Source organism: Rutilus rutilus (assembly GCF_951802725.1).
Source record: "Rutilus rutilus genome assembly, chromosome: 9".
NCBI lineage: Eukaryota > Metazoa > Chordata > Actinopteri > Cypriniformes > Leuciscidae > Rutilus > Rutilus rutilus.
In genome coordinates, this window is record NC_140223.1 from 41,820,285 (window position 1) to 41,847,717 (window position 27,433).

The 27,433-nt window shown below is 41.8% G+C and overlaps 1 protein-coding gene across 1 annotated transcript; it reads right to left on the bottom strand.

The window, feature by feature from the left end:
* Positions 1-3,633: 3,633 nt before the first annotated feature.
* kpna4 (karyopherin alpha 4 (importin alpha 3)) lies at positions 3,634-22,787 on the bottom strand. Its single transcript, XM_084419820.1, has 17 exons — positions 22,333-22,787; positions 21,125-21,169; positions 20,932-21,021; positions 20,797-20,826; positions 19,554-19,606; positions 17,020-17,115; positions 16,833-16,918; positions 15,627-15,713; positions 12,303-12,472; positions 11,220-11,264; positions 11,012-11,143; positions 10,200-10,328; positions 8,830-8,934; positions 7,540-7,611; positions 7,297-7,459; positions 6,495-6,589; positions 3,634-5,425 (listed from the first exon to the last, which is right to left on the bottom strand). Exons 1-17 carry the CDS (start codon positions 22,399-22,401, stop codon positions 5,327-5,329), a joined length of 1,566 nt encoding a protein of 521 aa, XP_084275946.1. The 5' UTR covers positions 22,402-22,787; the 3' UTR covers positions 3,634-5,326.
* Positions 22,788-27,433: the final 4,646 nt, after the last annotated feature.

Here is a 27,433-nt window from a genome sequence, read left to right on the forward strand (position 1 = left end):
AGCCAGCCAGCCGTTGAGCGAGGACAATCGGTTACGCATCTCGTCACCACAGCGGAAAGGAAGGGGGCCAGAGCAAATTACAGCGTCTGACATCGTACTTGCGAGTTCACACACCCTTTTCAATGTAATTTTTAGACTGGCGGAGTCGAACATCATTAGTGCCGACGTGAATAATAATCTTAGAGAATTTACGATTAGCATTAGCCAGCACTAAATTCACTTTGATGTCAGGCTCTATGGATCCTGGCAAAGCAACTTCAAAGCAATAACTAGGGCACTTTCAACAGGTGTTTCATTGAGTGAGGAGAACCTGTTTATTGTTGTAATCGGAACGGAAGAGTGGTGTTTTGTCCTGCGACTATGCCGTCTCACAGTCACCCAGTTGCCCTGCTGCACGGGCTCTACAGCCGGAACCGAACAATGCAAGCAGTTTAAAGCCCTTACATTTTTACTATCCTCAATTTAAGTTTGGATGCACGTCTCCAACTCTGAAATCTTCTTTTTCAACCTTCCCTGCATTTATCACATGTGAAACCCTCACCACTGACAGAGAAGGCTTTGTTGCACACGTTGCAGGCAGTGCAGGTGACAATAACAGGAGAAGGGCAGTCTAAGCAGACATATGCACTTTTCCTTGTGGCAGAGAATTGGTGTACTGCAGGTATTTGGAAATCTAAGCAATTCTTGCTGTCACCATTCTCAAGTAAAGGATTTGGACGTTGACTGGTGCCCTTTTATATGTTAATGACATTAATTACGGAGATCTGAAACCATTCAGCTGCACACAATTTCAAGAATCAAGACCTTTAAGATTGATTAATTTTACATCTGGAAGATGTTTTTTTTTAGCGCACGTTAGTTCTCTGAATCACATGTACGTACATTGGAGAAACTATCGTAAGATTAAATGTAGGGGCGGTTTTTACGCTACATTTTATAAATGAGGCCCTATGTTTGTTGATTCTGTAGCAGTATTCCCTATGGCCAGCTATAGTCCATATGCTGGCACGAGCTGGATGAAATATTCTGAATTATATCAACCCATAATCTGACTTGTGATGCAGCCCTAATCATAATCACCACCTGTTTGTTTAACTGATCCCCGGCTGATCCTGGTTTCTCCCAAGGATGGAGTTTGGGTTCGGGTTCGTTGCCATGTTGCCTCTGGCTTTTACTATATCTTTATATGGCAGAAATAGTAAAGGCAGTACGCAGTTCATCCATGTAGAATTCAATATGGCGTCTTCTCTGATCAAGGTCTATTTGCTGCTGCAGAATTTGCATCAAAACTTTGAGAAACTGTAAAAGAAGCCGCCCTCGATATTTTACTAGAATCCAATGATGAATTAAGAGAGAAATTGATAAGAATATTATGTTGGTTAATATTAGGTAAAGTTTTAGTTGCAGTTTAAATTGGTAATATTTTTTTATTTGTATTTTAAATGAAACAAGTAAAAACATTTTTTTTAAATTAATATAAATATATATATATATATATATATATATATATATATATATATATATATATATCCAAAATACCATGTAATTCTGTGTATAATCATAATCCAGAAATATTACCTTAAACTAGATCAATAAAGTGTGATGACAAACTTGACAAAGTCTGAAAGTTTGAAATAACTCGAAGTTAAGATTTTACTCGACATTTTATTGATTTCAATAACACGTTCTAGCACACTGCTGACATATTCGAACAAGTCGATAGCATTTAACACAATGTTAGCATGTTTTATCAAGTTGCTAACATGTTTTAATGGGATTCAGCAAGTAGCAAGCATGTTTCTAGCATGGTTTTTTGCTAACATTCCTAGCATAAGTTAACATTGCTAACGTTTTAACGTGTTGCCAACATGTTTCTAAAGCGATTTAAATTTGCCATCATGACTTAACACATTTGCTAGCATGTTTCTCAAACATGATTTAACACATTGCTAACACGTCTACCATGAATTAACGTGTTGCTAACATGTTTTAATACATCGTTAGCATGATTCAGCACGTCGCTAACATGTTTCTGCGTGTTGACAGATGGATAAAGGGTGGATGCAGGTTAAATACTCAGCAAGAGTTGATGTTTGAAAATTGAGCCCCTCAACCAGACTATGGGATTTTCCTTAGTTTTGATCAGGTTTAGGGAAAACCGTAAGTCAGATCAGCTAGAAAAGACTCCGACCAGGCTGAAGGGTGGATGATCACAGCTAGAGCGCATTAAACTCAGAAATATGGTCTCAGGAGTTGATCAAGCCAACGTTAAAAATGCACAAGCACCTCTATTATTCCCAATAAAACCACAATGAACCTGATATAAAACAGCATTACCTGAATTATCCTCAGAACACAACCTTCTTCCAATTCAGAAACTTTACTCGTTACTTTCATTGTGGAAAACTGGCACACTGAGAGGAATAACCATGAGGGGCCTCATTTATAACCGTTGCGTACGCACAGACCAGGCCCTGAGAGAGGCGTACGCCACTGCCGACGCATAAGGTGTGATTTATAAAAACAAACTTGACGGGAAAATTAGCGCACCTTCACGCAAACTCTGACCCATGCGTACGAACGCTTAGGAGATGGAGCAGTTTGGCGACACCGATGGTGAGCTGGAGTTAAATGTCTTCTTGGTCATTTTTAGACAGAAAATCTAAAGACATATACAGAAAGATAATACAAAATATAATTTCACTCGCCAAGCCTATCACTTGAAGCAAATATCCATCCCTTCTTAAGTGTCCGCGAATAGTTTCGTGCAAATAATGCCCATCTGTTTCCATTAAAAATATAAATCAATTAAAAATACAATTCGGCCAGTGGAAAAGATTGAGAAAAACTTTCTCTGAAATGATTTATGTATTCAAAAACAAGGCAAGGATAGGCAACTACATGATTTTTATTAACGTAATGCGTCTTTACCGTTAAACGTTATCACGTGGATGAATAATCATATGCAAATGATATGCAGATGAGGATCTGCATAGTAAAACTAGGCGTTGTAAGCTCCATATATGGTTATGTCGGGGTGGAGACGCATGTGCGCACAATCTTCCGCTGACTGGGATTTATAAAGGGAATTCTGCGCAGGTTCTGGCGTACGAACGCTTTTTATAAGTCTGAATATTTTTTTGCGTACGCCATTTTTGGCTTTCGGGCGCACGTACACTTTTAGTAAGGTTCCTACGCACAGTTTTATAAATGAGACCCCAGGCCTTAAATCCAGCGCAGTCCCGATGAGTCTCAGAGATATAAAGAGACATTCAGATCAAACCTGAACACCACTGAAACTCTGATCAATATTAGTTAGGCTCTCGAAGAAACAAAAGAAAAATTAAGATTTAATAGCTAAACACAATAGCTTACACTTAGAAACATAATTACCGTTTATATAAGATTAATCTTCAATGTTATAGTGTATAGGAAACCTGTTCAAAGCTCTATAAAACGCAGAACACTTTGATTTGGATGGGGTGACTTCACTTCAATAGATTAGTGACTATATGTTATGTGTTTGTTTGATTAGTGACTAGGTTTCATATACAGAGCAGCATTTCCTCGGGTCAGAGGTGAGTTTGAGCACTCGATCAGATGACGGACAGCTGAAGAGAGGCACCACTGGGACACATTTGAATATTTATTTGAATAGGTACAGAGCCTGTGAGTCCATGTCCAACAGGATAGGTACACCATCTATGTTTGTCTTCTTTTTGAAACTACATATTTGCAAACAAGGAATGCCGCTGGGGAGGGGGAGGGGTAAAGAAAACATAATAATATAGCCATCGAGAGGTTATGCAAAACAAATTTAGCTCTACAGTTCAGAAACAGAACGGATGGGAAACAGCGCTATCAGTCCGCATCTGCTGTGATATTGCTCAACACTGAACATGGATATCTACAAATAAAGATGGACTGTGTTTGAGTGGGAGTAACTGCCCATCTTTGCTAATGTTCACACACCTCCAAATGTGCACAACGCTGTAGAATTGCTCGTCGGTCAGGAACAGTGAGGGGCTTCAAATGGGAAGAAAAAAAAACCGATGGTCACAGAAACGTTACAGTAGGTACTTTGTTTTTAAAAGAAAAAGAAAAAAAAAAGGTTTACACTTACGAAACTAAAACCCACTAAAATTAACTATGCTGCAGTTTAGCACATGCAAAGGATATGCGTCTGAACCCCCCCCCTGCACACATGATCACGTGACCCGCTCAGAGGAGGGTCCGAAGTGTTTGTGCAGAGGTACCACAACAGTACATGTATTTACACCAGCACTGGGAAATTAAAAGCAGACACGAGGGATAGACGGAAAGAAAACAGGCGTAGGGAGAAACGCACACACTGGGAACAAAACGCACATCCCCGACCGATCCTCCTCGACGACTCCACTCAGTCCAGTGTCATCAGCACTAAATCAGGTTTAAAAGGAAAAGGGGGGGAATTAAAGTCATGACATTGTCTTCTTTAGATCGCTGATGCCGAGTCAAGGTGATTTTTTTAATCTTTTTTAATCCATTTAGTCTCCTCTCTTCCGGGCTACTCCACAATTTGCCGCTGAATTGGTCACCTTCCACACGCCGGTTGATTTTTTTTCCCCATGTCGACTCGTTACATTCAGTCCTGCATTTCACCAGTCAGTCAAGCACACACACACACACACACACACACCATCACGTCCATTCACTTGCGCACATGCAGCACAGAAACGTTAGCGTGACGCCGCTAGCGTACGGGAGAGGGCTCTGGTCTGCTGGGTCCGTTCTCCAGCACGTCAGATCAACCCCTCAGGGGTCATTCACACACACTCACTCACACACACACACACACACTCACGCACTCCTCAGAAGTGTGTTCGTGTCTCTTTGTTGTTGATGAGGTCCTCAATTATTGTCCTTACCTCAGATTGCTAATGTGAGACGTCTTGGTTACTCCCATTGGTTGGGTTTGGTTTTGTTGAAGAGACACACGCCAGGCAGTTTTGGTGAAGTTTGCTCCGAGCGCGTTCGGTTTAGATGGTGGTGTTTTGAAACGCAGTATTCACCCACTCACTCTCACTCGCATCGCATCCACTCAAAGCCATCATCATCATCATCATCATCATCTCAAACGCCGACGGGACGCTTTCCTTCGGGAGGAACTCCACTCAATTTCTCTTGGGTTTAGATGCAGCTGGATCCCATCAGCCAAGCACAACGGACCTAATATTTATCATCATCACACTCTCTCTCTCTCTCGCTCTCTCTCGTTCGCTCTAATTATTTTTAATGTTGAACAGAGTGCTGCATCACAAACAAAACTCCAGGTGTCCCGTGGCGTCTAGAACTGGAACCCTTCTGCTGGCACGTTGGTGGGAGAACTGAAGTTGTACGTTCCTCCTTGGATGGCTTCGGGAACCAGGTTGGAGTCCTCGTCGATCTGAAAGAGAGAAGCCAGCGGTTCAGCGAGTGACTCGGGTTGGGGATCGTTTGAATTATAACGATTCTGATTGCTTTCTAATTACGATTCCAATAAGGTAAAAAAAAAAAAAAAAAAAACAGTTTTAGATATTCACATTTAGTCTCATAGCAAAACATTTAACCTGTTACTCGTTGCCAGTGCTTGGATACTCTGATACTGTGTTTTTAATTCATACCACTAGCCTGAGGGCGCTATAAGCACAATAATAGTCCATATATGGAACATGAAGAAGAGCCATGACCATGTGACATTCCAGGACGTTAAAAATAAAGTCATTTGACATGGTCTTGAAAAACATTGAACTAAATCCAGAGTTTTGGACTTATTATCTTCAGATTTTAAACATAAAATGTTTAGACATGTGGCTTTAGCTGTAGTGCATTTCTAGATTGCTACAGTGCCAACTTCAATTATATTTTCATGAGGATGTTTCATAAAAAATAATTTCTAATAACTTTACAAAACTTTGAAGCTATTTATAACAATTTTTTTCATTATGACAATAATTAATTCTACATTTACAATAAACTGCCAGGTGTCAGCTTTCAAATGAGATCATACTTGTGCTTTTAGTGCAAAGGGATCATGAACTGTATGTGTTTCAGTTTGGGTATGTCATTTCTGGGGATTTTTCAAAAGTGGGGTTGCAGCTTAACAGGTTAATAAAATAAAAAAAGCTGAAATCATGAACAAAAGTCAACAGGCTGAAGAACTCTTACGTTACTGAACGCTTGCCTGTGGTTTAAACATACCATAGAAAATTAACTAGCCGAACTAATATACATTTCAAACATTATTAAAGACAAACACTCAGTGAGTGTGAGTGAGAGAGAGAGAGAGAGAGAGAGAGAGAGAGAGAGAGAGAGAGAGAGAGAGAGAGAGAGAGAGAGAGAGAGAGAGAGAGAGAGAGAGAGAGAGAGAGAGAGAGAGAGAGAGAGAGAGAGAGAGAGAGAGAGAGAGAGAGAGAGAGAGAGAGAGAGAGAGAGAGAGAGAGAGTGAGAGTGTGTGTGTGTGTGCAGGAACTTACATCATCAGATGAGAAGAACTGATCGATGATCTCGTAAGCCAGTTTGTAGATGTCCTCATTCTCATGGTTCTGCAGCTGCTCGATTTTCTCCAAACCTGAGCAACAAATGATGATTAAGATCTTCAAAAACGCTTGCAACCACAACAGGACCTTCATGAACCACTTCCTTTCAACAAGTCAGTGAAAGAAGGCACTCGACTAACCCGAGGTCGTCAAATTAAACTAGAACCGTTTCACTTCTTATGAATATCATGCCATTTTTGCAACCTATTTTACACAAATGTCTAAACTGAATGAGCGGGATTAAACGGCTTCAGTAATGACTTCAACTGGCAGATGTAGTTGAGGTGGAACAGGCCAAAGGTCAACATGTTCAAGTAGGGCTGGGCGATATTGAGAATTATTGCGATATAATTTTCCTCTATAAAATTAACAAAAGTTTGATAAGTGTGTGATATTTCTGTTTATGCAGGCGCCTATAGTGATGCGTCACGCCACATTAAAGCTGCTCTAAGCGATGTTGGGTGACGTCACTTCTTGTTGACGTGTGAAGTATTGTCAAACAAAACGGAGGCTAGCTCGACCCTCCCTCCTCCTCATCCCGTCCCCTCCCCCTCCCTCACGGGACGAACATGTGCACCGTTACACCCCTAATTACCATTTAATCAAATGTCAAGGATACTAAATTAGTTGTGTTACATAAGGTACACTGAGGTTAACCTCAACAATGGGCCAGAGCTGGGTTTTTCAGTCCGGTTTGAATAGTTACACCCCTAACACACACACACACACGCTCTCTCACCTCCGCACTCCTCGATGAGGTTGGCGATGGTCTCGGCTTCATCGTCGGCCATCTTGAGGATGTTACTGAGGCCGTCCAGCACGACCTGCACCACCTGCGCGTCTTTGACCGTCAGCAGGTTACAGAAGGGAGGAATCACCTGCTGCTGGATCAGGTACGCCACCTGCAGGACGAGACGAGAACACACGTGAACACGCCGCTCCTCTCACACACACACACACACGTGTCCGGCGAGCGGCTCACCTGATCCTTTCTGCCGCTGATGGTGAGGTTGCTGATGGCCCACGCCGCCTCCTTCTGAGTGCCGAAATCTCCCTGTGAGAAACACACCAGTGTGACACAATGAGCCGCTTCACTGGGGTCATGGACACACTTACATCAGTGATAACAGGAGTGCAACAATCACAGTTTATTGCAATATATGTAAAAAAAAAAAAAGGGTTCAGACAGATTTAACTTAGCATCAAATATGGTAAACCCAGATCACCACATTTGAGCTTCCACGTCTAATTATTAATGAATTAAATAAAGTACTTTAAAGTTTTAAATATCATATTTTATTAAGAGCACAAGTGTCTAAGGTCCAGGACCCACACCATGCAACACCAAATTTAGCATTAGAGTGAACCGTACTTGTTGGCTACGCATGCACTGTAAAGTTCAGGAGTGACAACATTTACACACAGGAGTGAATCTCTTAAATGACCGTTCCACGTGTACAGGCATGACTCGCTCCCAAAACTGAGATGACCGACACTGTGGTCACCATAAGGTACACTATTTTAATTATATGAATCAAGGACTATATAGTGTTATTTTACATTTGATTATTCAGTGTCTGTGCCTGAAAACAAAGTACTGCTCATGTCAGCCGTCTTTTTCTATTGCATTTATCTGTGCTTGTTTATTATTCTCTATGCTGATGCACTACCTTACAAAATCACTCCAATCATATTGGAAATATTAATTCTTTAAAAGTAGAGCTATTCAATTCATCAGGCCAAACTGTTTTCAAATGCATCAACTAATAGTTGTTCGGGGGTGCGTTTCCCAAAAGCATCGTTGGCCAACTATGATCGCAACTTCCACTGAACTCTATTGGTGACGACAGAACTTGTGACCATAGCTGGCTTTAAGAAACGCACCCCAGGTCGGAGCCGTACACACAGTGCAGAATGGTTGTAGAATGAGGTTGTCACTTCCGTAAGTGACTGACCTCATGTGACACGAGTGTGTCGTTACAACCCTAAGTATATTTTCATTACTTCAATGAGCTCATTGTTTCTGCCTTAAATTACTACATTGTTTAAATTAATACATTAGCTAACTGTGATTTTGTATATGCACATTTCTGAAATGCATAACTTAGACAGTTTCCTCTGATAACAGATCACGGTGGACTCATGCACTTTCTGTAAAGCTGCTTTGAAATGATGTGTATTGTGAAAAGCGCTATACAAATAAATGTGAACTGAACATTCATCATTCACTGATCAACACTAAAGTGCATGTGGAAGAGTTTGGGTCACCCACCTTATCCAGCAGCAGAATGATCATGGGCACTAGATTGGCGTCGATGACGGCCTGAACCTGCTGCTGGTTCCCTGCGGTGATGTTGGACAGGAACCACACGGCCTCCTGCGGGAGCAGAACACACACACTCAGCACAGCAGCATCAGGGCTCATGACGGGGGTCACGTGTGTGACGAGCGAGTGGATCAGATCTCAGGGCGAGCGTGAGGTGCACAGGCCCTGCTGAGGCGGAGACGCTGGCAGAGGAGCTGAGGGTGAGGATGATGATACTGAGGCTCTAATCATCGGCCAGGCCGCGGACAAGCCTCGCGGGGAGCGGCCCGCCTCAGATGCACTCCTGTATCAGCACTGGTGTGTATGACACCCGCACCCATCAGCCACTCACACACACACTCACACATTACTCTGAGCTGAACATTAAACACATGCTGATCTAACACTATTCAGGCGTCACTCGTGCCAGCGCCACACCTCAGCTGTCATCATATCATACGCCATGACATTAGTTATTACAGAAGTGCAGGGCTCGACATTAAGCCGTTTCATGTGCTCGTCCTTCAGACAAGTGGATCTGCCGTTCACTTAGAGTAAAACATGTGCTTGTCTAGGAACTTTATTTTTTGTGTGTTGTAAAAATAATTTATCCTGAAGCAATATTCTCATCAGTGTTCAGTCAGCGTTGATATTTAAATCTGCATATTTATGAGATTTTAATCTTTATAAAGGGCATTTTTTCACAAATCATTTTAAATATGGTGCATCTTTCATTTTAAATTCTAAAATCTGAACAAATTAGAATAATAAGACACTATAGGGCTGTTACAAATTTAATTAAGTACTTTACACTGAAAACTTACAACTGCTTTAAATAATGTTGAGATTTTTTTTTCTTTTTTTTTTAATATACAAATAAGAAATGGTGGAAAGAATGAAACTTTTAAAGATGAAACTTTACCATTTTACCATAACTTTACCAGTAGGTGGCAGCAGGTTACCAGTAGGTGGCGGCAGGTGACCGTCTTAATGACATTGAATCACTCATTCAAAAGATTTGTTCGCATGTTAACTGAGTTTCTTTGAGCTGCACTCATTTGTTTCCATTTCTCCTCATGAAGCGGAGCGATGTTCAACAGCACAACCTCGTTACCGTCACTACATTATATATTATATTATCATTCACGATCAATCGCCACTTATGTGTTTTGGTGATTCCCTAGTTATTTTTGTGTCATTAACGTTTTAATCAGGCTACTTGAGTGCCAGAACTCTTAAAATCCTTTCACTGTCCCTTCGAAAAGCCCACTTGTCCCAGACAAGCGTTAATGTCGAGCCCTGGAGTGGATCCTGACATTGTCCACATTTCCGGTTACCTTGTTGATCTTCTCTTTGGGGTGCGTGAGGAGTGCTGGGAAGTGACCCAAAGCATCACAGTTGAGCACCACCTGAGTCTGTTCATCAGTTCCCGTCACGATATTCCCCACGGCTCGCAGCGCTGCCGTCTGAAGCCATAAAGCAGACCGTTATATACAGGCATCACACGCTAATCGCTTTAATGAGTGAAGAGGAAGACACAGGGTTCGTACAGGTACTGGAAAATCTAATTACAGGACTAAAGCAATACTTTAAGGAATGCAATCAGAGATCTCACTAAATCAAACAATATCTTTATTACCTTTAAATAAAAAAAAGGTAAATAAAAATAAACCAATAAAACAAAATGGTACAACTAAAGTGCAGCACATGCAATGATTTTGGTATCTTTAACCATTGAAAGGATACCAAGACTAAGATATCCATTTCCATATTCAAACTGATTTTTCCCCACATGAATATATGATTGACCTGAAGACTGAAAGCTGTATCATATACTTGGATATTTATATGAGCAATATCAAGCTCAAAGCAATGCAAAATGGCTGTATATCTATATCAGACGGGTTGCAGAGTTGATTTTGCGTGAAAAGATTGTTTTATCGATCAAATTAAATACTAATTTCACATATTGTCTTTCAATAATTCAAGCACTTAAGACCCTTTTCATAAATATGGCTGTTTTCAAGGGTTTTCCAGGACTTAAAGTGCTTGAATTTGACTTTTTGAAATTTGAGCACCTTGTACGAACCCTGACGAGAGTACAGGTCGCATCTCTGAAGTCACGTCAATACAAAAGGCTCTTCCATACCTGAACTTTGACCTCCTGGTGGCTCAATAAGGGGACGAGGTACGGTACGATCCCGGAGTCGATGACCATCTGGATCTGCTCGTTGCCCGCGTCAGTGAGGTAAGACAGCGCCCAAACCGTGTCCACCAGGATCTGCACAGAGCTCAAAGTTAAACCTGTGTGCCCACATGACACCAGTTGCAGCCAACATGACCAGAGCAGCACTTACGTTGACGTCAGTGTGGTGAATGAGCACGCACAGCGCAGGAAGAATCTGTGTGAAGACAGACAAGAGATTAGCCCAGTTTACACCAGCAAACAAACTAGGTTTACGTTTACAGAGAGTGAAAATCCAATCATGAAGTGTCAATTGCAGTCTCCATTTACAATGTTTGACAGCATCGAGCACTAGAAGTGACCACAAACATGTCTACTGAGGGCACGAGTGCAAATGGGGTTTCATTCCTGACTGAATCTGCAATTACAACGGCTTCAACAGCTTCGTTCAGAAATGCAGTGCAAGTGCATTAAACGGTCTTGATTTTAATTGACTGTTAAAAGTTCAATTATCTCACTTTAAATTTTCAATATTATCGCCAGCTCCTGCGAGGACTTCAGATGCACCAATGCTACAATTTTCTACATGTCATAATCATTTGTTAGGAAACATGTATTCATTACTTCAATGAGCTCATTGTTTCTCATATAATGCATGTGTCCACATTACAATTTATCATAGGAAACTGTCTAAGTTAAGCATTTCAGAAACGTACACATACAAACCACACAGCTAGCTAATATATTAATTTATGTACATTTCTGAAATGCATAACTTTGATCTGTTTTCAGAGGTAACTGTCTCTCTAAATTGGATTGTGGACTCATCGTTTCAAAGCAGCTTTACAGAAACGCATATGTATTGTGAACACAGCCCTGATGAGAAGTGTACTGAGTGAGAGAAAGCAGCTCGCAGGACATTTAAACTTGCCAACTAGAATCAGACATATTTTTTTTTGTTTTCACACATTGTTTAATGTTTAAACAAAGAAAACCTTAAAGATATAACGTAAGCTTGTGTATATTGCCTAATTTTCAGCTCATTCAGAAATGGTGACAAAAACTTAAAATAACGTCTTTCTCGTTAAACATCATTTAAATAAACGAATATTCAATTTTTAAGAGCTCAAATATTCGAATGCAATATTTTTGAAAAACGCCCATCCCTACAAGCGACCCGATCTCTCGGCCCGTGGCAGATGTTAGCTGTTAGCAGCTAGCAGTGAAACGCCACAGACACACGTCACACTCGTACCTCCTGGATGGTCTCCATGGGTGGCGGCGGGTCCTTGTGGCGGCACAGGTTGACCATGACCCAGGTGACGTTGCGGAGGAAGGTGATGGGGATGGAGGGGCTGATGAAGGACAGGAGCGGTTTGACCACACCCAGACTGATGACGTAATCTCTGCACTGAGGACCATCACCTGTAACACACAGCGATCATCATCATCATCATCATCATCATCATCATCATCATCATCTCAGCCTCTGATCACAGCTACACCAACATGACCCGGTGTTTGACATGCGACAGACAGCTTCAGTTAGTGCTGGGCGGTCATACCAAAGTTTATTTTGTTATGATATGAATTTTTAATATACCGCAAGACCAGTGTGGTGGAGTTTTAACAGATAAAATAGTAAACTGTATTAAACTAACCATGTCTCTAACATCTAATCTAACTTCCTTTTTCAGGCCTAACATGATAACACTTTGAAACACGATGTACTAAAACATTCTGTCCTGTGTTTTTGAATGTTGTATGTTGTGTTGCCATACCCCTTTGACTTTGGCTGTGAGGGTAAAAATAACAAAAACGGGAATTGAAACTAGACCGATGACTAGGTTAGAACCTTGTGATTAACAATGAAGTAATCATTAAAACAAAGTTTGCTTTACCTGGTAACAGAAGGGTTTGTCTATGAAAACCAATCAAATTCATGTAATTTTGCCATACCTCCTTATTCTATAAAAACTGTTGTATTTGTGTTAGCTGGTGGGATTCTCAATGGAATTTGTCTGAGATCCTCCGGCCTTGCTTCTTCTTGGGGGAGATTCTCTGAGAACTGCTCGAGAGATCATCTGGCCGTGATTAAAGCATTTGAAGGACATTTGCTGGGGTCTGTTTGTTGATTATTCCTGCGCAGGAAGTTAGTTAGTTAGGGGAACAGGTATTAGCACCCAGCCGCCGTCGATGTGTACACGCGCTAGAGTATAGGATTAGCATCCAGCCTACGTCAATGTGTAGACGCGCTAGAGTATAGGATTAGCATCCAGCCGACGTCGATGTGTAGACGCACTAGAGTATAGGGTTAGACTCGGCCGATGTCGATGTGTAGACGCGCTAGAGTATAGGATTAGACTCAGCCGACGTCGATGTGTAGAAGCGCTAGAGTATAGGATTAGCACCCAGCTGATGTCGATATGTAGACGCGCTAGAGTATAGGAATAGCATCCAGCCGACGTCGATGTGTAGACGCACTAGAGTATAAGGTTAGCATCCAGCCGACGTCGATGTGTAGACGCACTAGAGTATAGGGTTAGACTCAGCCAACGTCGATATGTAGACGCGCTAGAGTATAGGATTAGACTCAGCCGACGTCGATGTGTAGAAGCGCTAGAGTATAGGATTAGCACCCAGCTGATGTCGATATGTAGACGCGCTAGAGTATAGGAATAGCATCCAGCCGACGTCGATGTGTAGACGCGCTAGAGTATAAGGTTAGCATCCAGCCGACGTCGATGTGTAGACGCGCTAGAGTATAGGGTTAGCATCCAGCTGATGTCGATGTGTAGACGCGCTAGAGTATAGGGTTAGCATCCAGCTGATGTCGATGTGTAGACGCGCTAGAGTATAGGATTAGACTCAGCCGACGTCGATGTGTAGACGCGCTAGAGTATAGGGTTAGCATCCAGCCGACGTCGATGTGTAGGTGCGCTAGAGTATAGGATTAGCATCCAGCCGACGTCGATGTGTAGACATGCTAGAGTATAGGGTTAGACTCCGCCGACGTCGATGTGTAGACGCGCTAGAGTATAGGATTAGCACCCAGCTGATGTCGATGTGTAGACATGCTAGAGTATAGGATTAGCACCCAGCTGATGTCGTTGTGTAGACGCGCTAGAGTATAGGGTTAGCATCCAGCCGACGTCGATGTGTAGGTGCGCTAGAGTATAGGATTAGCATCCAGCCGACGTCGATGTGTAGACATGCTAGAGTATAGGGTTAGACTCCGCCGACGTCGATGTGTAGACGCGCTAGAGTATAGGATTAGCACCCAGCTGATGTCGATGTGTAGACATGCTAGAGTATAGGATTAGCACCCAGCTGATGTCGTTGTGTAGACGCGCTAGAGTATAGGGTTAGACTCCGCCGACGTCGATGTGTAGACGCGCTAGAGTATAGGATTAGCACCCAGCTGATGTCGATGTGTAGACATGCTAGAGTATAGGATTAGACTCAGCCGGCATCGATGTGTAGACATGCTAGAGTATAGGATTAGCACCCAGCTGATGTCGATGTGTAGACGCGCTAGAGTATAGGATTAGCACCCAGCTGATGTCAATGTGTAGACATGCTAGAGTATAGGATTAGCACCCAGCTGATGTCGATGTGTAGACATGCTAGAGTATAGGATTAGACTCAGCCGGCATCGATGTGTAGACATGCTAGAGTATAGGATTAGCACCCAGCTGATGTCGATGTGTAGACGCGCTAGGGTACAGGGTTAGACTCGGCCGACGTCGATGTGTAGACATGCTAGAGTATAGGATTAGCACCCAGCTGACATCGATATTAGGTTTAGGGAAAAATCTACGACACCAGTGTATGTCGCTTAAACAGTGCTGGGAACGCTGCGTGACACTGTTTGAGAGGGTCTTTTCACTGTTCACTGGTGATGCTCAGATGTGTTACTGAGACGGTGAAGATGGATGGGTTAAACTATAATTGATAGCTGTTAAATTATATTACAGTGTTTCCCATACAGTGGTTCATAATATCAACACTGCACGCCACAAATAGATTTTCCAAAAGGCTTAGACATCATTGAATAAACATGAGCACTGACCGTTACAAAGTCAGAACACGGCGCGGGTGTTTTTATATGAATGTGTGTTTGAAGGGAACTGACTGTCTTAAAGTTTTGATGTTATTTTCATTTAATTTAATCTGGCACCTCTTTGTAAACAGCATGATATTGTGGGGCCTTGCAAACCTGTATCAATACTAGTGTGGGATTCCTCTACAATATTCACTCATGACAGTAAAATGGGGCATTCTAAGTCAATCTACTGCAGTATTTCCTCTCAATCAGTAGAAAATGTGGTTTACCCTCAGACACGCTTTATAAAAAAAAAAAAGAATTTTATATACCATGAAACCGGTATAATATTGACAAACACTCATATAAATGATTGGTCACACCGCCCAGCACTAGCCTCAGTCACTCCGCTCCATGAGTGTGAACAGACCACATGACACTCAGGATGCGACCGGTTGACTCGTGTCAAATCCCATCAGCTCATGATAACGCTCCAGTACGGAGAGCAACTCTTGTGTGGACTTCATCACTTACCGATGATGTTGCCTAAAGCCCAAACCGCCTGCTCACACACGTTCTGATGAGGGGAATGCAGCAGCCGCAGGAACAGAGGAACCGCATCTACACACACACACACACACACACACAGAGATAAGAAAGACTAGCAGATGGAGTTTGTGATGAGCTGCATCTACAGTGAACCGAGAAGCTGACAGATACATTATAGAGCTGTAATAGAGCTTATAGAGGACCTAGTGCTTCGCTCTGAAACACAGTTGAGTCTACATATTGAATTAAACAGCAGCCTTTTGAAACCTTGAGCACTTGGTTAACGGACACTCAGAGAACTTCTTTAAAGGCCCCGATACACCAGGCAACATCGTTAGATCCCCCGAAACTAGTGTAAACTAAACTCTACTGTACAAGTTATATATGTCTGTCAAGTTAAACCAAACTTTTATTTTGACGGGTGGCCGTGAAATCCTTTCGTTTCTGTGCGTTTAACATGAGGATAGTTTTTCTTCTAATTAAGTGGTTAAATGCTCATTAAGTGACTTTCAGAGCGGATCTAGAGTCTGGAGATGAAGTTCATGCATTCGTGTCCTCATATAGGCAACAAACAGCATGAGCGTCACACGTGCTTCAGTGTGTGTGTGTGAGGTAAATGAAACTGCGCGTCGTCTGCACCATTCATTCACACAGAAAATGTAGGATTCGTATTTAAATAGTCTTTTTGCAGTTTAATATTCACACACTAGTCTTTATTGCGATTTGATTTCAAGTGTAATGAACTGCTATATCGCAAAAACCATAGCCGCTAAAGTTACTACATGGAGTCCATTTTTTCTGTGAATATATTTTGGGCGGGCCGCCCCCCAGAACAATGGGAGGGGAAACACTGTCTCATCAGTGTGGGCAGAGTCAGATGTTCACTAACAGTAACCACTTTGTTTTACCCCTAAACAAAGGACGAAAAAGAACTCCACCTCGAGTATACCAGGGCCTTAAAGGAGCCATCACCAGCTGATTTCTTTTGACTAGTCAGCCAACAATACTGATGTTCCTCTGTCAGTTTCTGCTACTTCAGCACGTGAGCTCAGATTAGTGTGTGAAGTAGTGAAGGCGGCATAGAGAACTTCATTGAAAACCGAGACATTTCTATTTCTATATAGAATCTATTTTCTGTAGAAAGCCGAGACACTTGTGTCCAGCTCTTGAAGGAGCATCAGGGTAACGTACTGGACTGCACCACGGCCTGCGTCTGCTCAGACGTGCCCGACGCGATGTTGGTCAGAGCCCAGGCCGCCTCGAACTGCAGAGACGGGCTACACAACACACAGAGAGAGAGAGAGGGAACACATGAGCACGAGAAACACACACACACACAACATAAGAGCGCCTCACACTCGCAGGACACGGGTCTTACTTGTCGTCTCTGTCCAGACAGTGCACCAGGATGGGCAGAATCCCAGACTTGATCAGGTCGTCTATGGGAGGGTTGCGGTCGCTCGACAGAAGCTTCCTGCAGGACGAGCAACAGGATTATTACCTCACACAAGTTAAAAGCGAGTCACACACTACAGGAAGCTCTTCTAAAACTCTGGAATCTATTGCTTCTTTTCCCCAAATCTTCACTCACGTCTCACCCATTTTCGCAGGGCATTATTAACGTTTCTTCCTTGGGTTCGCTTTTAAGCAGAGGTGGGTACAGTATCCAAAAAATGTACTCAAGTACTTAAAGTAATATTTACTCAAAGTAAAAGTAATAATCTTAATAGTTACTTGAGTAAAAGTATCCAATGAAAAAACTACTCAAGTAGCTAGTCAGATCATATATAGCTTCAGATCATATATAGGTCTATATATATATATCATGATATTATTTAGATATTTTTAATTTAAATGACTTATCATCATAATTAGATAGGCTATCTTTGCAACAAAAACAGAAGAGACGAGCATTATTTCTGCCATCTGCAGCCCGAAAATCATTGCCTGTCCTTTGGTTTGTGTAATAGTAACTTATACAACTACATTTGGATTATTAGACGATGTCGAAATAAAGTGAATCTGTAGAGTTGTGCTTTCACATTACCGCACACACACATTACCGCGGGATGGCGGGTGTTAATTTCATAAACTGTGGACAATGGTGGCTTATTTAATGTATAAATTTAGGTATATGTCCAAAAAACGGGTAATGTCATACTTTGTAGTAGTGCTATCGTGGCGTAATAACCTGTTTGGTTGTAAAATGTATTACCTGAGTGAAATTAAATCGAATGTGTCGTCCTGTGGAATCATTCATTCACAGACAGCTTACGAAGATGTTCAACTAATAAAGATCTTCATCGCTGGCAAACAATGATGCACTTGCAGATTTGCTTTCACTGACTGTACTGTAGGTCCACTTCATCCAACGCTCTTGATGTCCTTAAATCTTCCTGTTACGACTCCGAGTCGAGTGTGAATTGAACGCTTCAGACGATTCAGCGCGTGCAGGAACTGAACAGATCATTCAAACTGATTCGCGAACCGATTTAGACAGATCTGCCAACTTGTTTGATGAAGTCTTTGAACAGAATCGACTCAAGAGTGATTCATTTGTGGATTGAGCATCGCTCATAGCCAAAAAAAAAAAAAAAAAAAAAAAAAAAAGCAGATACAGCACACTTGATATAAACTACGCATTTAAAGCAACACTAAGGAACCTTTCCTCTTCGGTCCCCCTACAGGTTGGAAGCGGAATTGTCCATTACTGCTGTCGTAAATAATTTAGCCTACCGTGCTGTTTATCCAGCACCGGCTTTGAATGAACGATGTCCACAGACAAGGTAGAGTATTTTGCATGATTTCATGAAAGCATGATGTATTGCAACATCAGAAATGAAGAAAAACTAAATGACTATTGTAACGCTTGCCGTAAAGCAAGTCAAATTTGTAGTTTTCTTATGTCTCATTAGAACTACAGAAACGCGACCCGGTTTGGTAAACTTGCATAGTGTGGATATAGGGCTGCAAAGCGAACCCAGAAGTGCCGTTCACCCTGTTACGACTTGATGAACCACTGAGACGATTTTGGAAACATTATTTTAAGGTAAAAAAAGTTGCTTTAACAACATGTATTGCATTAAAATAAAGTAACGAGAGGAACGTCGCCCAACGTAACGAAGTAAAAGTACAGTTTTTACATTAGAAATGTACTCGAGTTAAAGTACCCACATTTAAATCTACTCTTAAAAAGTACAATTTTACCAACAAAACAAAACAAAAAAATACTCAAGTAAATGTAAGGAAGTAAATGTACTGCGTTACTACCCACCTCTGCTTTTAAGTAGGCCCATTATATTCACATTCATTACTGTGGTAAAGTAGAAACGCTGTAGGAAAGATAACCTACCTTTTTACTTGCATGTAAAATTCTTTAACACAGTTTGTGCTTGTTATACTTCGTCGAGTTTATTACACAGGTGCGGGTGATTTTAGTTTCGCTTTCTCTGGCAGCGCAAAATCAGGCATAGCTTAAAGGGATAGTTCACCCAAAAATGAAAATGCTGTCCTCATTTACTCTCCCTCATATTGTTCCAAACCTGTATGACTTTCTTTCTTCTGCTGAACACAAAAGATGATATTTTGAAGAAAGTTGGTAACCAAACGACTGATGGACCCCACTGACCTCCATAGAAAAAAAATAAATAGAAAAAAAAATACTATGGAAGTCAATGGGGACCAGCAACTGTTTAATTACCAACCTTCTTCAAAATATCTTCCTTTGTGTTCAGCAGAAGAAAGAAAGTCATATAGGTTTGGAACAACATGAGGGAGAGTAAATGAGGACAGCATTTTCATTTTTGGGTGAACTATCCCTTTAAATGTCTTGCCCTCGTGGAGAATAAAACTCACTCTTCAGACCTTTTACAACAAGTAGAAAACATCGATGATGAATGGGCCGTCACTCACCTGGCGGCCTGAACGGCGCTGAGCTGAACGCCCTGGTTATCACTGGTGGCATTCTGCAAACAACCATCACACGCCTCGTTATATGAAGACCAACAGCAACATGTTTCAATGCCCTGCACTAGCCATTTCACCAGAGCAACAGCCACTAGGGTGAACCTCACGAAACACCTCCAGCATGTAGTCGACGGAGTGAATCCAGAGGTTCAGTGTAACCGCCTTCGACAGAACGCAGAGCGCGCCGGGAGAATCTCACATGCTATCGGAAGCATCATAAATGCAAGTTTCCTAGTGGGATATTTGACACGAGTGCCCTCTCAAGTCGTGTTTACCATCGGGAAACTGAGATAGAGTTTTTGGCGGAGGGGAGAACGATTGCTGCAGCGACTTTTTCCACAACAGCTAAAATCACCTTGTCTTGCCACTAAAGTACTACATATTTACAAATATGAATAATCATTTGAAGCGTATTGAATGCTTTATACACAGTGGATATAGCCAGTATTTGACCGACAATTCCAGAATCGTCATCAAGCTGATTATCTAGATAGCGTGGTGAATGTTTACACTTAGGCTTTAAAGTGATAGTTCACCCAAAAATTAAAATTAGCCCATGATTTCACTCACCATCAAGCCCTCCTAAGCGTTCATGACTTTCTTCTATCAGACGAATACACTCAGAAGTTATATTTAAAAAAATGATCACACGCGTAGAGTGAGAGTGAAGTTTTGAAAAGTTGAAATCATAAATGTGTTAGATGCTGCACTATTTCCACATAACATCGTCAGGATGTGGAATCTTTACTTTTTTTTTTGGGAGATTTAAAACCACAAACATGATGTTGTTACACTGGGAAACCTAAAACTTTTAGGATTTTTGTTTTAAGGTTAAAAACATTGAGAAAATGGATCAGAACTATGTAAGGTACAGCACTATTTCCATGTGAGGATGTGAAATCGGTCCAAAACTATTTATTTTTTATCAAATCAACCTATTTAATGTAACACTGGGAATCTAAATATGAAAGAAAAAGAAAGCAAAACAAAACAAGTCCTAAAACTGGTTTCATTTTCATTATACAAGAATCTACTTCTTAAATTTATTATAGAGGAAATAAGAGCCAGACATGCTTCATGAGATTCACTCACTCAAAACACTTCCCATTTGTCAATCATCAAAATAACATTGTGCACATTTTTAATTTAAACACTATTTAAAAAAAAATATAAAAAATGCATGACTTACCTGCACAATAGCTTCAAGCGAAGTGTTTTGCTATTGAAAAAACAAACAAATTGTTACAGCAATAATTACTACAAATTCAGTTCAGCATTAAATCCTGAAACACAGAGACAAAGACAGAGCAGTAGTTGTTCTTACGGTCCTGAAGTCCCCGTCGGCGTCAGAGTCGTCACAGATGTCCTCGTGCGGGACGTTCCTCCGCTTCAGCAGGTGCTCGTCTCTCTTATTCTGCAGGAGAAACACACCAGCTGTTCAGGTGTCCACACACACACACTGCATTTACAGTATAAACACTACTGACCTGTCAATCAAACACTTGAGCAACTCTTACCTTTCTGAGCTCCACCACCACTTCTGTGCGCTGTCTTCTCATCGTCTGTACAGGAGAAACCAGAAGCATCATTACTGATCATAACACACACACCGTCAGTCTACAGATGAGCCACACGACCTGCACATTTTAGCTATGAGGAAACAATCAATCTACATGCACTTCCAGCTCTTCATGTCATCCGATCTCATATCGCCTCAAAATTAAAGACGTTATTAGATTGTCATATTATTACACTTAACACCTGGATGATACAAGTGTGTTAAAAGTACAAATCACAGCATTAAAGTCATTCTTCACTACCTGAATCCAGCACAAAGCCAAACAATAACCTTAATTACTACTTTAAACACGTTTAGACGAGAGTTCTGACCAGCTTCACTGGCTTAATGCTAATCTTCTATAACACCGTGTCGTTTTTCAAGGTTTTCAGACTGACTACTTAGTTGTTGGAAAGGGTGTTCCTCAAGGTTCAATCCTGGGACCTCTAACGTTCTCTATTTAAAATAAAATAAAAATAAAAAACAACCTCAAGTGTGCTCTAATTGTTCATTACATCTTTATGCCGACGACACTGTTATTAACAGCACTGATTGGGATGTGTTACACACTCAGGAATCTCCCCAGGCTTGTTTAGCCGAGAGGCGCGGTGTTTTGATGTGCGCAGGGCGCTGTTCGCGTGAATGTGATGCGGTAAAAGAGAGAATAACTCCTGGTAACTCTCACACACACACGACACGATGGTTCCGACCACAGTAAACACACCGCCTATTAATAATCTGCCCTTTTGAGCGCTTTCAGCCCGAGCACGCAGCAGAAAGGCGTCTGGAGGATGTTATTGTGCAGCAGGCCGAGCTCATGCTAACACTCACTGCAGGACTCACACACGATCGCCACACACACACACCGAGCCCAGAATCACACATCACGACCCATCCGAGCACATCTCTGCGCTTGTTTTAAAGACTGATGACAAATACACACTTTAATGGAGAGCTGCGACGCGCGTTAGCTTAGCTCGAGGCTAACAGCGAGCTAGCCGCGCGGCTAACACCTTAACATCACAAGTTCGGCTGATTCAACCTCTCTATTCTCGCATAAACGCTCAGATCTGAGCACGCATCGTGTTATGAGAGCTCGAGAGCGGAAGATTGCGCGATTATTCGTGAAGTGTCTGTAAATCTGCTCGACGTCACACGCGTCTTTACCTCCAGATCGCGCCCTTTATTCTTGAAGTTCTTCAGCCGCTGCTTGTCCAGTTTCTCGCTGTCGCTCATGTTTGCCGATGTGTGTGGATATAATCTTTAATTTAAACGTATTTGCAGTTCTCTGGAGCTGAATGTGTTCGCTCGGCTCTTGTAGACACCGGAATGTTTTATGCTAATGAGGCGCGGTGTATGCTGGGATTGCCGGTGGAGCGGCACCGCCTCACGAGGCGTGCGGAGAATAACGGGGGAGTGCGGGACGCGCTGTGTTATAGCACTATTGTGTGATCGCGTCGCGTGCGCGAATGAAGCGATTATCTCTCTGTGTTTGTGAACGGAAAAAGCTTCTGGAATCGCCGACAAGAGAATATATTTTGTAACGAATCTGTGTCTGCAAGCGACTGACGAGAGAAACGAAGCTTTTCAAAGATTCGAATCAATTGAACCGATTGCGTCGCAAAATGATTCACTGTTTCGAAGCGTTTGAATCGCACACGCTGGTGACCCCTGCTGATCAGAACAGTGCAAAACATGCATAAAAACACCCATTGCAAATATTTTATTCAAAGTAAAAATCTGTCAAATGCAATTAACTAATCATCTAATAAGATTAAATATCAAGTGTCTGTTTAATATGTGTTCTTTCATGAATTTTCAGACTTCAGATCATCGCCCCCCCAGCGAAGCCCCGTTTTACTGAAATCACGTGACTTTGGCAGTTTGACACACGCTCCGATCCACTGATTCGAAACGACAGATTCGTAAAGGTTTCGTGAAGCGTGTTTCGAAAGTGCCCATCACTACGCAAGCAGTAAAACTGTTAGATTTTTTCATTTAAATAATTTCACGACTGTATTTAATTTGCCGATTTATTATCATTATTATTAACAGTATTATTGTTGTTGTTGAAGTTGTCAGGAGGTAGTGTAATGTCTCCGGCAGGTGGCGCTCTGCGTTTGACAGAAAGCCCAAATTCACCTTTGCCAAAACCTGAGACATTGCTGGGAAGGAAATAAAACGAGACGGCAGATTCGCCTCTCTCTCTCTCTCTCTCTCTCTCTCTCTCTCTCTCTCTCTCACCTCGAACTTATGTTGTTTATTTTTCATCTGTATTTCCCTGTTTTAAACCGTCACTCTCCCCTGGCATTTTATCTTCTGTTTATCTTGTTTATTGCTTATATGATCATTGTATAATCCCAGCTAACAGGGAACATACCCAGAACTAAGGTTCTTTTAAAGTTGTGTATTGAGTTATTAGTTAAGTTAAGTTATTAACCATTAGCATAACATAAGTTAATAAAAAATCTTGCATGGGACAGGAAGTTATTAAAAATATAATTCAAACGGTTTAACAGAGAAAATATTGAGATGGTTTGCATTTACATGGTTGATTTCATAAGCATGCTCTAGTCTTGCTCCCGGGTAACTTACCACTTGGATTTTGTCATTGTCTAATTTGGACAAATTTGAAAGGTTTGATGCCCCCAGGAAAAGGATTGTTTTTTTGGGGGGGATAAGGGACCAATTCTCATATTTGTTTTGAGAATGTTCTTGCCTTTCGAAGAAGTCAAAGGCCTGGGTCCTCGTCTCTGTCTTGAGTTTGGGGGTTGGTAGTCTAATTTGTTCTGTTAAACTACCTCCAGTTTTGGCTTTTCTAAGGGGCCATTGTGGCATTGGTGTTTTTTTCTGGGTTTTGATTGGATTTGTCACCTCTCGTCAAGCATGAACTGAAACCCTATTGTAATTGTAAGGATTTGTAAAACTGATCATGCAGGCCAAACCGTAAGGCCTAGAGACTTGAAACCTGGCCAGATGGTAGGCCTCAATTTGGGGAGAACCTATCAGAGTATGACCCCGATTGGCCCATAGGTGGCGCTACAGCAACCAAAAGTACAAAATCGCTCATAACTCTTAGATAACCGTTTGTCCTAGACTCAAGTGTCTTACACCACTGTGATCCCTGGCTCAAGGCGGACAAAATGTGTATCTCCAATTTCGATTCAGGCAAGAAAAATGTTCTATGTCGAATTTTGTCCAAAACCTACCGATCGGAAACAAACCAGTCTAGGACAATTCTCTGGACTCTCTAGATCAATAATTATCAAAAAAAATTGAACTTTTGCATTTGGATGGTTATAATAGGGTGATTTATATAATGGGCGTGGCAAAATACACTCAAAAGCCTATAAATCCTAAATGAAAACTCCAGAAAAATTTTTTCTGGAGATCGGACCATAGGTGGCGCTATAACTGTAAAAAAGTTTTGACAACCATATATTTCCTATGGTAAATTGCCTGTATTGGCTGTAAATGGACTTTTCCATCTATTATTTCAGTGGTTAAATGCTTGCTAAATAAAACTTAAAGGGGACATATCATGCCAAATGCACTTTTTTAGCCCTTAAATGCATTTTGTTGTATATTTGGAGTGTTTAGAAGTACAGAAAATATGAAATTATTCTCTTCAGGTGCTTCGTTGATATCTTTATATTCTGGTTTGGTCATATTTTTCAACCTGTTCCGATTTTTCTGTTATCTATGATGTTTTTTGAACTATTACGTCACAGTATTTTTATTTCTCGCTGCAATTTTGTAGTCCAAGCTAAAGGATGCAGAAGTTACGAGAGGGTAAGTTAAAATGTTCGGTTGTTGGATGTAGTAACCCACACGCTTCATTACACCGTCTAATGTAGATGAACTGCCGCGCTTGTGACAAGGGCGCATGTTTAACTGAAAGAACGAGCAGAGAGAGAGACCCGGTCGCGCGCGCGCGCTCTCTCTCTCTCTTCAGAACCAGGCGAAAGTGTAAACAAGACATCACCGTCTCCAAACTAGACGCTGTCTTGCTCTCTCTCCCTCGCACATATTAATCAAAATAAATCGACACGTGGTAAAAGGTCGGAAGACCAAAGTTTCATGTGTAAATACAGTACACACCAGTGCGATACATCCATATGAAGACGTTGTTCTACAGGTTCGTCGTCTTCATTTTCATCTCGCTCCGGCTCCGACTCTGGCTCGAACATGTAAGGCTGGCTGGACAAGTCTTCCGTTGTTGACATTTTGTTAATAACGTGTGAATAAAAAGTTTCTGTGCCGCTAGATAATTGTATCTCTGCTATCAAACTACAAAAATGGCCGAACGGGGTGGAGTTGAACCTCTGCAACCTGGAGAGGGGGCAGGGTATGAAGTGTCTCAATTGTATTTAAAGAGACCGCACCAAAACGAGTTGCTCTCAGACGCACATCAGAAAAGGGGTAGAAAAGGGGCCTGTGGAGCTATAATAATGAAGAATTCAGACCCAAGCATTGCAGTTCCGCTTTATACAGACTACAAATGTATGATTTATATGTAAAAAGGAACAATTTAAAAGCATGATATGTCTCCTTTAATGTCTTAAATTCTTATGTGCTTAAAGGCCATAAATGCTTGAACCCTGATAAATGCTGCTTGCAGCTTTAATTTTTCTTGTTCCTGATGCTCTTTTTCCTTCTCCTTCTCGGAGCTAGAGTTCCCTTGTACTTCTTTGACTGCTGGTTCCAAATTATTCGGCTCGACGATTGGGTAGAATATCTCATCGTCCGAGTCCGCCGTTGCTCCCATGATGAAGCCGCCTTCCACCGCTGGTTTATGTTTCTTTGCTACTGGGTGTTCATCATTATTAGGATTCTCTGGGGTTTCTATTATTTTATGGCAGCAGGTTTGTTTGAGGCTGTCTGGTGTCTTTTTTGTGTTCATGAATGTTGTCACTGCTTGTGATGCCAGTTCGATCGTTGTTTCCTGTAAGGTTTTTAGTTTTTTTCTCCCCCATTTTATCACTACCTGCCAGGCCTCTTCCCACTGGCTAGGATGGAGGTCTGGGTTCTTTCGAGGCATTCAGAATAGGGGTCTTTAAGGATGTCTAAACCAGAAATGTAACCAGTTGCGAGCATTTGCGTAGATCCACAGGCTTGTGGTTTCATTCATGTTTGATTGCCGTACTTAGGTTTTCTGATATTTTCTCTAGCCGGCGTGGTTTGGTATTCTGTGAAACCCATTAAAACTGCAATTTTTATTCCCAGGGCCATTTAACTATAACATTTAAATAAAATATTACTTTTATTAACCAGATGGTGGCATTTTCTGGTGGATATATATGGTCAGGCATGAAGTAAACACTAAACGGAGAAGGGTATGGGCTCTGGCAGTGTTTAAAGACTGGTTAGTCCAAAAGAATATGTCAGCAGACTTTGATAGTTACGGGGAAGAAAACCTGAATCAGATGCTGCGATCATTTTATGCATCCGTTAGGAACGCAAACGGAAAAACGTACTCAATTTCAAGTTACATTGCGATTAGGTCTGGGATATGTCGCCACTACACGACAAGGTTTGATATAATGAATAGCGCCACATTTAAATCCAGTAACGGGGTATTTAAGTCTGTCATCAAAAACCTCCGCAAAAACGGGAAAGACGTAAGCCAGCACCACCCCCCCCCCCCATCACAGCCACAGATTTGCGGCTCCTCAGGTGTTCAGAGTTGCTGTCTCCCAACACAGCGAGCGGACTGGTCCGAAAAGTGTGGTTCGACGTCCAGCTGCATCTGGCAAGAAGAGGCAGAGAGGGCAATCGAGACTTGAAAAGTGACTCTTTTAATTTAAAACGCGATGAGAATGGCATCTCATTTCTCTCGCTCACAACGCTGAGACCAAGAACCACAAGGATGCCAAAGATCCATGTAAAGAAAATGACAGGGGGTGCATCTTTGCTTAGCCTGGCAATCCCAACTGCCCTGTAGCTAGTTTTAGAAAGTATGTATCCCTTTGCCCTCCTGAATGCGAGTGCTGTCTACCTTCACCTACTAAAAAAAGACCAACAGCTACTGAACAGTCAAGCAGTGTGGTACTCTCGTGAGCCCATGGGACACAATTTCCTTGGACAAATGTTACCCCAAATCAGCCAGACAGCCGGGCTTTCAAGGAGATATACAAATCACAGCTTGAGGAGCACAGCTGTCCAGCTGCTCTCTCAGGCTGGTCTTGAGAGTAGGGAGATAAAGTCTGTGACTGGGCACAGATGTGAGGGCAGCCTGAAGAGCTACTGGGCTCCCACCATTACAGAT